The 12,675-nt window shown below is 39.5% G+C and overlaps 1 protein-coding gene across 1 annotated transcript in view; it reads left to right on the top strand.

Annotated features, from left to right (window-relative positions):
- The window catches only part of LOC127576094 (protocadherin Fat 3-like), a 554,951-nt gene that overhangs the window by 525,145 nt on the left and 17,131 nt on the right, over positions 1–12,675 (top strand). Inside the window, exons 24-27 of the mRNA XM_052026479.1 lie at positions 1,502–1,964; positions 4,848–5,001; positions 6,279–6,931; positions 9,686–9,796. Of these exons, the coding sequence (XP_051882439.1) occupies positions 1,502–1,964; positions 4,848–5,001; positions 6,279–6,931; positions 9,686–9,796 (1,381 nt within the window). The remainder of the gene's footprint in view (positions 1–1,501; positions 1,965–4,847; positions 5,002–6,278; positions 6,932–9,685; positions 9,797–12,675) is intronic.

The raw sequence follows: 12,675 nt of genomic DNA on the forward strand, positions 1-12,675 counted from the left end.
TGCCCTTTATCTTATGTTCTTATACTCTTATTGCCAGCCTTCCCATTGTTTGCCTGTTCTTTGGATATTAATTCATATCACTGAAACAATTATTGTAGCAAATTAATAATTTTTATGTTGAAAAGTTTGGACTGTCTTGGATCATCAAGTTTGGAAGGTTAGTGCTTTGCAGCCATTCTTTTCTGTGGATTCTGAAGTTTATGAAAAGCTGAGATTAAATGTGGCAATGTAAGTGTAGAGTATTGAAATGGTTTTAATTGTTCATATCCAGAATTTTAAAATGATTAAATAATTGCAGGTGTAGCTCTTTGTAAAGAGCAAGTTCTTGGTCCAGAGTTCTTGACTGCAGTCTGTTGGTCAGAAAGTCAAGGATCCAGATGCAGAGGGAGGTGTCGAGTCCCAGGTCTTGGAGCTTGGTGATAAGTTTGCTTGGAATTATAGTATTGAAGGCGGAGCTGGGGTCTCTTTACTGTCTGGATGCTCCAGAGATGTGTGTATGGCCAGGGAGATGCCCTCCATCATAGACCTGTTTCGAAGTACTTTTATGGACAATTACTTCATGTGTGCCTGAGTGGGTGTTGCAGGCAGGTTCTATAACATTTAGGTATTTAGAGGAGTACTTGAAATGCCATGGCATAGAAGGCTGAAGGCTGAGTGTGGGGTAATGGGATTAGTGCACATAGCTAGTTGATGACCAAGGGACATGTTAACTTGCTGTCTGGCTCTATAATTATATACTGGAAAGCATTGCAGCCACTTAAGGACCATGCAAATTGTAAACAAAGGAAACACCAGTTTGGTTTGTCCTTTGTGGTGAATGTCATCCAAGATATAGGAAGAACTTAGAGCTCTTTAAATAACTCTATGTGATCTTTTACACCAGCTAAACAAATGATTAGGTTTAATGTCTTATCTGAAAGATAGCACTTAACATCGTAACACTCCTTCAGTACAGCATTGAGATGTCTGCCTGGATTACATGCTCAAATCTGCTGTGAGGCTTCACCTAACCTTCTGAATCGGCAATGAGGTAATAATAACTGAGCCAACATAAACTGAGAGAGGTAGTTAGGGGAGGGTGAGACAGAGAAAGGGAGAACTGAGGCAGGGAGGTGATGAGGTGGGTGAGTGGTTGCAAAGAAGTGGGGTGCAGAGGAAGAAGGCATGGGCTAGATTTGTGTGTGTTTGTGTTCATACATGTGTGCAGCAGAGTCCAGTTTCCAATCATCTTAGATCACCTTGCCAGTGAACCAAGACCATGTGATACCCTGTGATAGCAGGTCCGCAATGTCCACCCCACATCTGAAGAGTTCACACGCAGGCATCTTCCACTCCTCAGATGTATTTTAAAATGTTGGAATAAAAGTTAAATATGCTTTGACCAAGTGGCGACAGCATTTTTAATACTGTTACTTATGATAAAGATACTTTGATTTTTTTTCCCATACTATACTGATTTTTTAAAGACATTAACTCTTTTTCTCCTTTATTATCACACAAGATTGTGGATGGAAAGCTCTGGTTCCAGTTGGACTGCGGCAATGGACCTGGCATCGTGGGCATTTCTGGCAGAGCGGTTAATGATGGGAATTGGCACACTGTCTTTCTGGATCTCAACAAGAATTTCACTAGCCTTGCACTTGATGATAGCTACGTAGAGCGTCGGAGAGCTCCTTTCCACTTTCATTCCCTCAGCATCGACAGTTCCATCTACTTTGGTGCCCAGGTGCCAGCTGCTCGTAGCTTGTCAAACCAGAAAAAGACACAAGTCTTGGGTGGATTTCAAGGATGCCTGGACTCGGTTGTCCTTAATGACAATCAGTTGCCGCTCCAAAACAAGCACAGCCACTTTGCTGAAGTGGCAGAACTGACAGAATTGAAGCTCGGCTGTGTCTTATATCCTGACACCTGCGCAAGAGGACCATGCCAGAATGGAGGGAGTTGTGTTAGCCTACCATCTGGTGGTAAGATTTAATATTGCAGTTTAAGTGCCGCCTGTCACTGAATAATATAATAACGTATTTGAATTTCTCAAATATTGACATCTTTAGAAGTATCTAATTAACACTCCAAATACTTTTAATCAGAAACCAGTTCTGTGTATGCTAATAAACCATCCATAATAAATAAGTGTAAAATTAATGGGTGATTTAGTGAGCTGGAGACCAACGGAGTCAAGTGTTATATTCAACAGGATAATATATTACATAAGTAATCCAACTAATTTTATGAAGTGCAAATTAAATCATTACATTATACAAGTAAGTGGAAAAAATATAACACTTTAGATTTGTTTTCAGTAAAAGTCATGTTATTTTGTTGTTCATTTATGATGTGAAGTGTATTATCGATGTCCAAAGCATGGTCAAATGAATAGGGAAAATTACCATTTTGCATTTAATTTTGTATGATAATAACATTTCTGAGCTCTTCCAAATTTCCTTGTGACAAAACATATTCCAAAATTAAGTTCTACTCTCCCACCATCTGATGATTTAGATCTGTGGTTTATGTTTGTGTGTGAAAGAGAGAAAAGAATAGGGACAGTCTAAATACTGCTGCAGGTCACAGCTGAACATGGTCAAAGTTTTGGGTGATATCCTAGGAAGCAACAGACAATATGCCAGAGGAACTCAGTGGATATAGCAGCATCTGGGGGGTGAGGAGGAAGGAACTGTTGATGTTTTGGGTCTGGACCCTGCATCAGGACTGAGAGTGGGAGAGGGAAGATTTCTAGTAGGAAGAGATGAGGGGAAGGGGTGAGACCGGTTGGGAGTGACTGCTGCTCATGGAACCATACTGCAGAACATAGAGAATGAGAGAAAGTCAGAGCCTCTGGGAAGGGAGGAAAGTAGCCAGTAAAGAAAGAGGAGCTGGTTGGTTACAGCTATGAGTTAGACTTTGGAAACTGGTGCAAAAAATGTTCTTATCCTTACCTGTACATAGAATTAGTATTGGTACATAATAGCACACATAGAATCCATACTGAACTTGCTCCTCTGCAGACCTGCAGAGGACAGTGATCACTGCTGCTCTGTAGATCAAAAGTTTTGTACCAGGTCTAAAGTCTTGATAAAGAGCCCTTCTCCTACTGAAGGCGTTGGTGAATTCCATCATCAATATCTGCCTTCGCTGGTAAGTGGCTCCCAAGGTATGGGCAACGTTTTCCAGGGTCTCATGATGAACCTTTATGGTTGGAGGACAATGTGGTGCAGCAGAGACAGGTTGGTTGAGGACATCGTTCTTGCAGATGTTGGTTGAGGGCCATCCTCCTGTTTGCTTTAGTACACAAGTTGATAATGTTAGAGCTTGGCCTCTGAAGCATGTGCAAATGCAAGCGTCATCTGCACTCTGAAGTTCAACCACAGAGGTTCAGGTGACCTTGGTTCAATTTCTGAACAATTTCCAATCAGTTCTGAAAATAAGTGACACTCCCATGGGAAGTTTATCTGACGTGAGGTACAACAACGCAGCAAGAAAGATAAAGCAAACTGTTGTGGCTATGATATAGACTTGTTTGACGCTGGTCTTCACTGTGATTGACTCTATTATGGACCCATTGGTTAGTATCATGTGTTGCATGCCATCATGAAGCAAATGTAAGATGGAAAGGAATTTTTGCAGGTAGCTGAATTTGAGGTACATGATTCATGGTCCCTCCAAACTGATGGAGTTAAAGGCTTTAATGAAGTCGAAGAATGCCACTTATAGCGGCTGGTGTTGCACACTGGATTTTTCTTGGTGTTGTACAGTGAAGATCATGTCCATTGTGCTTCTGGATGGAAGTGATCAGGGGAGCAGCTCTTCAGCCACTGGGAGAAGGCAGATTTTCCTCGTGGTACACAGTAAGGAGACCTTTCTGTAGTTAACACAGTCAAACTCGTCTCCCTTCTTCAAGATGGTCACAATTGTGGAATCTCTGAGGTCCCCTGTTATATCATCCTCTTCTAAGATATATACAACAAAAGTGGGTAAGATCCCACCAAGAGGTTTCTGCCTGGATAGCCCTGCAGAGGAGCAAGTTCAGTATGGATTCCACCTATACTATTATGTACCAAAATCAATTCTACATATTGGTAAGGAGACAACCATTTTCATTCAATTAATTAATAACAACTGCTGTATACAAATGAAATAAGCTGTGAGTAATTATTGTGAGTTGGTGTTTAGATTGTGGTTTCTGACTGAAGTTCTTCACCACTGAATGTTAGACTTTCAGCATTTGCTCTCAAGTATTGTTATTTTTGAGTTAGGTTATGACCTCCTTGACTTGTTGATTAGAGTGACAGCAAGGCTGAGTGATGGAGTCAAGGGCATCACATCAAGCACAGTGTCATGGTTGAGGTGGATTTTGAAATGTTCCTTCCAGTGGCCTCTGTCCCTGATGAGTTTACCTCTGTTCTTAGCTCGTGGTGGGGGTGGGACCATGGGTGATAGGTAACTTTTACAACACATTAGACTCTGATGGTAGAGTAGAAATCGTTTTGACCTAATCTTTTTGTACAATCCAAATTCACAATCACTGCAACATTGTCAAGTGGAAGATGGTTTATCAGAATGAGCAAGAAATTCAGAGTTACTGAATTCTCGTATCTTCTCAAATATGTATTGACAGCTTGTGGAATGTGAACAGTGGAATCTGTTGAAGACGTCGGGTAAATGGCACATTCTTAACTGGGGAGAAGAAAATAAGATAAAATTCTGACACAAGAAGGCAAAGCTAACAGTCCGATATTCCTGATTAACTATTTTTTCCTGCTGTTTCCTGAGACAAAGTGTCTGCCCTGCTCCTGTTGTTAATATATCAGGTATAATGTACTGAAATCCATGCCTTTTTACTTAAACAGGTTATCAGTGCAGCTGCCTATCACAGTTCACAGGAAATCGATGTGAAACGGAAGTCACGGCCTGCTACCCAAACCCCTGTCAGAATGGGGGCTCCTGCAGTCCTATAGGCAATGATTTTATCTGCAGCTGCAAGGAAGGGTTTGTCGGTCTGATGTGAGTTTGTGTATAAGTTACTTCCTTACTGTTTAATACTGTACCCAACATTTCATTCAATTTAATTTCCAAGTATTTGAGATGAGTTAGAAGTGATTTGCTGTTAATTAGAAGTAAAAAAACAAACTGCTGGAGGAACTCAGCAGGTCAGGCAGCAATATGGAGGGAAATGGACAGTCAACATTTCAGGTTGAGACACTTCATCTGGACTGAAAGATAGAGAGGAGATACCCAGTATAAAGAGGTGAGGGGAAGGGGTAGAGCAAGAGCTGGCAAGCGATAGGTGGATCCAGGTGTTGAGGGGTAATAGGCTGATGGAGGAGGGAAGAGTAGAAATAGTGACAGAGGCTGGGAGGTGATAAACGGCTGCAGATGATGGAATCTGATCAGAAAGGGAGATGGAACATGGAACCGAAGAAGGGAGTTGGGGAGGGCAGATGGGAACAATAGTGGGAGGGGCAGTGGGAGGAGTGTGTGGGTGATGGGCAGATAGAATGGAAAGAAGCAGGGTGATATGGGACTGGGGGGTTGTGGGGTGGGTGTAGCAGAGACTGGGTAGATCAGGAGGAGAGAAAAAAGGGGCAGAGGGGGAGCAGGTTACCTAGAATTGGAGATTTCAGTGTTCGTGCTGTCGGGTTGTAGGTGGAATATGAGGTGCTGTTGCTCTAGTTTGCGTTTAGCCACACCCTGGCAGTGGAGGAGGCCGAGGACAGACAGTTTGGTGTGGTACATTGTCGATTATTAGAAAAATTATTTAGAGACACATGCAAAAAAGAATGAAAATCTATCATGACAGAAACTTAAATATTGAGACCATTGGATTGGCTAACAGTTAAGTTGGTTCACACTGTACAGAAAAAATTAAGATGCTGCCAGCAAGCTAAAGGCACAAAAAGGTTAAGGTTGTTTGATGGGTTGTATTCTTAAAGGAGTTAGGCATTCTTATTGCTCAGCCAAGGAGGATCTTCTGGATCGTTTTTGTTTTCTATGGTATTACAGAGCAGATTTTCACTGAATGAATCAATCAGTGGAAAATGATTTATTTTTATCCATCTCCAAATGACAAGTATTCTGCAGCATTAAACAAGCTATCTGTACCATTATTATTGTGTGAAAGAAGGATTCAATATGTCTTTATTTTCAATTATTGAGGCCACAAATTCTAAAATGAAGATACTAATGGAAACAAACCTAAATGAAAGAACTCCTAATAAAACTCAGCATAACAGATAGAATAGCTTTTGGGGTATGGATTAAAGTTGTTGTTTTTCCTACAGGTGTGAAGAAGACATTGATGAATGTGATATAGAAGAGTGCCAAAATGGAGGAACATGCTTAAATACATTGGGCTCATTTCAGTGCAACTGTACTTCAGGATTCATGGGCTTCTACTGTGATCTTAGGCCAATGGTTGTGCCCAATATACAACCTGGACATCCCTACATTGGAAAAGAGGAACTCATTGGAATAGCCATTGTTATATTAGTTCTAATGTTACTGGTGGTACTTTTTGCAATTTTCCGAAAGAAGGTCTTCAAGAAACATGCACGTAACAATATTACCCTTGTACAGGATCCTGCAACGGCAGCGCTACTTAATAAGCCTAATGGCATGCAGTTCAAAATTATTAGGAATAATGGTGATAGCCGTAAGATTTATCAAGAAACTGGAGGTCCTCCTCAAGTGCCAGTCAGACCTATGGCATATACCCCATGTTTCCATAGTGACTCAAGAAACAATTTAGACAAAATTGATGGAATGGGGATAGAACACCAAGAAATGAGCACTTTCCACCCTGATTCTCCTCGACTATTGACTACACGTAGAGGTGTTGTTGTGTGCAGTGTCGCCCCGAATCTCCCATCAGTTACTCGATCTGTCTCTGACTGTGATTCGTTGAGAAAGAACACATGGGATACAGAGAGAGATGGTAATGAATATTATTTTGTCCTTGTTTTTAGATGATAGGAATATCCTACCTTTGTTGTAACTATTTCTCCTTGTGTTTCCTTTCCTTTGTATCTCTCCTGCCCTGAGAGCTCACTTCCACGTTTCAGTTAGAAGCAGGAAGCAAATGAATTAAATGCGTCTATGACTCTGGTGTTACTTGTTCTGTGTATCAATCAGCAAGGGTCAAATGAGATTAAGCTAGTCAATTGGATTGTCAATTTTCACAAAAATGTCAATCTATGAATGTGGATACTTTCAAACTACAAATAAGATGTTCTTTTTATTAATTCATTTGCATAAGTTCTGTTTAATTAGGCAGATCTTAAGTATGTACGCTGAAAGGGAAAGTGTTTTTTAATCATGATTAGACAGACTAGCTCCAAGTCAATAAGTTCTTAAACATTATGCTCAGAACACAAAGGTTTATTAAGTATATAGTACAACAGTGCTTACACTTTTCTGTAAAAGTTAGTTTTTACAACTATACCTAATGATAGGATTGGAGACTCAAATGTGTAACTTTATCATTTGAGTCCAAATATTCTTTGGAATCTGAAACTTTGTACACAATTTTCTCAACATGTCTATGTAATGTTTACATATTTCTGCATTATACATTTATGCAATATGTTAAAATACAATTTCTTACATGAGAATTCAGTTGGACATCCCTTATTAGTAACTTTAAATATTAAGCTTGATTCCTCAGCTAATGGGCTGCTTATCCAGCACAAATAGTATAACTCCTTCACCCCATTATTTTATCGCTAACTTTGCTCTTATAACATGTAATTGCTTTTCTACCAAGTGAAACATTCTGCAATAAACATGCCTTTGATTCTGTACAATTTGGTACAAAACTTTCTATTTAAAAAACAATATTTACCCAGATGATTTCCCTTTGCTTATGAACTTGTACCCATTAGAAGCTACCTCTCTAATTAAGTTCCTTATTAAGTACAGTAAATTAAGGAACCTGGATCTTAATTATAGGTGTCTTTGTTCTTTAAATGGATGTTGTATATATCCTGTACATCTGATAAGCCAAATATCCTAGCATTGGTTATATTTCCTGCAGTTACACATTCTTTCATTCTCGCTTCTGATTGTACCTAACTCTGGAACCCAATTAGCAGGACGTGAATAGATTTCTTTCTTCTGTTTGTTGGGTTTCCCCGGTGCATTGACACTTCATTGTTAACTGACAGAGAAAGAAAAAGAGGCTCCAATTCTGGGATCTGCTACATTGGCAGCCTGCAAGAAGTTCCAAGAACCAGGAGCAGGCAAGGAGTGAGACATGAGAAATTACAGCACAAAATGGAGCCTTCAGTCGCAGTGCTAGTACTTCATCCAGAGCCCTTGTCTTCTCTGGTCCATCTTGCTTCCAGATATTTACCACTTAATATTAGTTTCTATCTCATTGTGGAAAGTACTGAATGATCACATGGTCTAGTCCTTCCCAATTAAGAATGTTCTTCGTTGACTCCCCTGTTCTTCCTCTTCACTGACTGCTTCAGTCTCAGTGTTGCTCCTGCTCTGTACTGTTGCTCCTGCTCTGTGGATGATGAGGATAGTGCGTTTTACCTCGTATAGAGGTGATAATTAGCAACCATCTGATTTCATACACTGTAGGGAAGTCCATAATACCCAAATCCTCAACTATATTCCAAGCAGTGGCTTCTGTGGAACAGTAGATTTTTAATCAGTAGTGGGGGGGGGGAACATTCTGTTTGGCTAGAGCTGTGTGAATATTCAGTCTGAAAGTTAAAAGAGTTCTCTTGCATTGAATATGCTGAGTAAAGAAATTTCCGCTCTACAAAAATCATTATTTCCCCCAGTTGTTGCTACCTCCCACTTTGTTTTCAGTTGCAGAAGGACAGTCGTTTCAATGATCTTGGTAATTCATAATTTCAAGCGTCTTTGCTTTCAAGATTCAGTTTGTATCTCTTGTACGTTGTTTGGGCCTGTTAGAACATGTATTTTTTGCAGGTGTGTGTTTGCAGAGATTTTATAGTAGATGATAACCTCTAGAAACTGATCTGTCCAATTAGGTCAGTCTCTGTTCAAAACATAAGTAATTGTTACTTTGACGTTGAATCATACTTCACCGGTGAATAAAGGAAGGCTGACTTTCAGTGCTACTACTATAAAGAGAAAAATCAATATTAGAATTCCAGAAAACTTCAAGCAAGGCTGATTAACCCGTTTCCTTATAGCACCACTTTATTGGTTTAGAGCATCAAAAGCCAACAGTAAATCTTACCTTGTTGGCATCCCATTCCTTTCTCTCCCCATATACTTCCATTTATTAGACCATCATCACCTTAAAAGATGCCACAAAAATCTTTCACCATTATCCACATTTTTGATCATTTTAATTTCATCTTGAAGTAACAAGTAACAAGATTTAAAGCCACCAACCTGAAAAATTAACTCTATGATTTCTCCCTCCATGGATGCTGCCTGTCCTGTTGGTTGTTTCCAGCATTTTCTGTTTAAAGTGCAGATTTCCAGCATTTGCATTTCTTTATTTTGTTGGGGAATAAACTATGTTTGAGATTCTGCTGAATAAGTTTGGGCTTGTGTATTATAACAATGATGCTATTTAATAAAACACTTACAAGTAAAATGTGCCCCATTTGTTGTTAGATGGATTCCTTCCAGTGCCAGAATTGCAGAGTAGAAGACAAGGAATGAATGAGTTATATTAACTTGATAAATCTTCTTGCTATAGGAAAAGCAGACATTGTTGAGGATGCTGCAGGCTTCACAGGGAGTACGAAAGGCAGCAATTCAGAAGTTCAGTCCCTCAATTCCTTCCAGTCTGATTCATGCGACGATAATGGTAAGACAGTTTTACAACCTACTTCATTTATTTTAATGCCCATTTCAAATCTGTTTTTTGCCTCTATGAAGTTTGACATAGCATAAAATGTTTTTATGACTTTTATACTTGCTGCAAAAGATATATTGAGGAATTATAACTCCTTATAATATCATTGCTAATCAAATAAAAATGCAATGAATAGTCTTCATTTCCTACCTAGTACACTTCTACAGATTGATTAATTGTTGGTAAATAATTGAACTCCCCAAGGTAAGATATGTCTGTGATAGGAAATGGGGACACAGTTTTACTTCTCCAATAATAGTTTGGAAAGCCCATGTTGGAGGTTCCAGGGTAACTCTGAAGCAGGGTGAAATCTTGGGATGGGATGAGGTGTAGATTTAGCAGCCTTGAAAACATATTAACCTGGTGATCCTGACAAATTCAACAATAGCACTAACTTTAACAATGTTTCTGTTTCCTGCCACATCTAGTCAGACTGAAGGGGTAACAGGGTCTCAGTCAGGTAGGTCTGTGGCTCCAGATATAGCTAGTCATTGGATGTACGGTGGAAGGGGTTGGGTGCGGGGTTGGGAAAGGGGCGGTGAGGAGATACTGCAGGATGGAGATGGATGTGAGTTGGTCAGATATTGAGATGGGTGGTAAGATGAAGAAGGACCAGATATCAAGGGTGATGGGATTAGCATGAACACAGGGCAAAGGGGTAAGTTGGGAAACAGAATTTCTCTTGGTGGAAAGGCACTAAGTTGTTTGATCAACTTGTTGCCACCAACCTTCTGCCATTCTTTGAGTTGCAAGGTTTCCTTAGCCAACATTGTTTAAAACAGAGCTAGAATATGAGGTTATTTAAATTTAGGATACATATACCTTGTATTAAAGCAAAGTATGGATATGAAGGTTGGTCATAAGTGCCTCATTTATATCTTTTCACTCTTATTTTCTTCTTCGATGTGGGTATCACTGGCAAGGGCAGAATTGCCCATTCCTAGCTGTGCCAGGAAGATGGATGCAAACTGCCTTCTATTTCATACATTTGAGTGGGTTGTTAGGCTGCTTCAGTTTTGTTAATTTGTGATGTCCTTTAACTGACATTGCAAGACCCAATAAAGGACATAGTGAATAGTTTTACTTCATTCTGACAGCTTTTTGACTCATTGGTGATGAACTATCTTTTTATTTCTGGACTATTTTTATGCTGAGTTCCTACTCAGTGTGGCATAGCAGAATCTCAGTCGTTCTCTGGGTCATTGGTATGCGTACACATCGCTGCTTATTTATAGCATTGCCACAAGATGGCACTTTATACTACATATTGTTTGTTGCTTACAGCCTGAAGACATTGCAGCTATGATTAGTGGTTTTTATATTTCAAGGAAAAAAATATATGAAATAAAAATTCAGTTTAAAAACTTGAGGCCTAGAAATTATTTTGTGTTATTTAGGTCCAAAATCTTCAAATGATGTAAATATATTTTAATAATTTCTTCTTAATGCATTGATTCATGCAATAAAATAAACTTCACTTCAGGAAGAATATAATACCTTTTTCCATAAGCCATTGGTGAACTACTAATTCTATATGAGGAAGTTTCTTTGTCTATTTTTATTTCAAATTACACTTTACAATATACACATACGCACAGTAAATACAATCAGTATACTTTTACTTCTGCATTCATTACACCATCAATTCAATGCATTCTTTCACAATGCATCAATGCCACTCATGTCTCCTCCTTAAACTGTGACCTGTGAAGCATTTGGGAAGCTGTTACTCAGAGCCCAGCCCCTCAGTGTTCTGTGGTGGCAGGGCCCTAGGCTTGAGGTCCTTCCTCACAAAACTTTTGTGGTGGCTGCATCAAGCTTCAGTGTGTCCCTTAATATGTACTCCAAATTGGAATGTGCCATTTGGGAGCACTTGCTTGTAGACATCTCCTTACACTTGGAAGCCCAACATGTTTCTTGCAGACCAAAGTGCATCTTTCACTTCCAACAGCAGTTGATATTTGTCTTGCTATGTGACCCTAGGAACAGCCCATAGATCACAGAGTAATCTGTTACAAAGCTGCTCAGGACAAACCTCAACAAGGACCACTGCATCCTTTTCCAGACCTTTTTGGCAAATACACAGTTCATGAGGAAGTGGATAATCATCTCATCTGCTCCACAGAAAAAATGTTTTAATGAACAATTTGAGCTTTTACAGTAGTCACTTTTTAGTATTCAGGGTTTTTTTCCCCTCATCGCAAACATCCAAGAAGGCAATCAATTCCCAAGCCTCACTAGCAAACCTCTGACACTAATCAATGAGTATTTTATAGTACTGTGCCTCTATGACGAATCCCTTTCCCTTTGAATTTACAATGCACCCTCTCAGAATGTCCTCAAAGTCTGAACATTCAATTTAATTTATAGGAACCTTCAATTCAATGCAAAATGTTGAATGATAGATGAACGTTGACACAAAAGCTGGATAAAAATCTTGCTGTTTTGAATTTTGCTAAAAAATCTTTAGTTAGCACTTGAGCTAGTAGACCATTCATAGCTGGTCTGAAGGGGAGCATTTCTGATGATTCATATCTGCCTGAACATTGTGTGTTACCTTAAATTCCATGTTAATATAAGAAGTTGAAGCGAATGTTGGCCATGTGATCTTCCCAGCCTGCTTTGCCATTCAGTAAGATCACTGCCAGTCCTGTGCCTTCAATCCAACTTTCCTTTCAATCACCCTTGATACTCATTAGTGTTCAAAACTCTGTTGATCCCAACCTTGAATGTACTCAATACTAAATGACCAACCTCTAAATCTGAGGTTATACGCTTTCATTCTGGACCCTCCACTCAGAAAAAAATTGCTGGTTGCACGCTCAAAACCT

Source organism: Pristis pectinata, chromosome 11, assembly GCF_009764475.1.
Source record: "Pristis pectinata isolate sPriPec2 chromosome 11, sPriPec2.1.pri, whole genome shotgun sequence".
Classification (NCBI taxonomy): Eukaryota; Metazoa; Chordata; class Chondrichthyes; order Rhinopristiformes; family Pristidae; genus Pristis; species Pristis pectinata.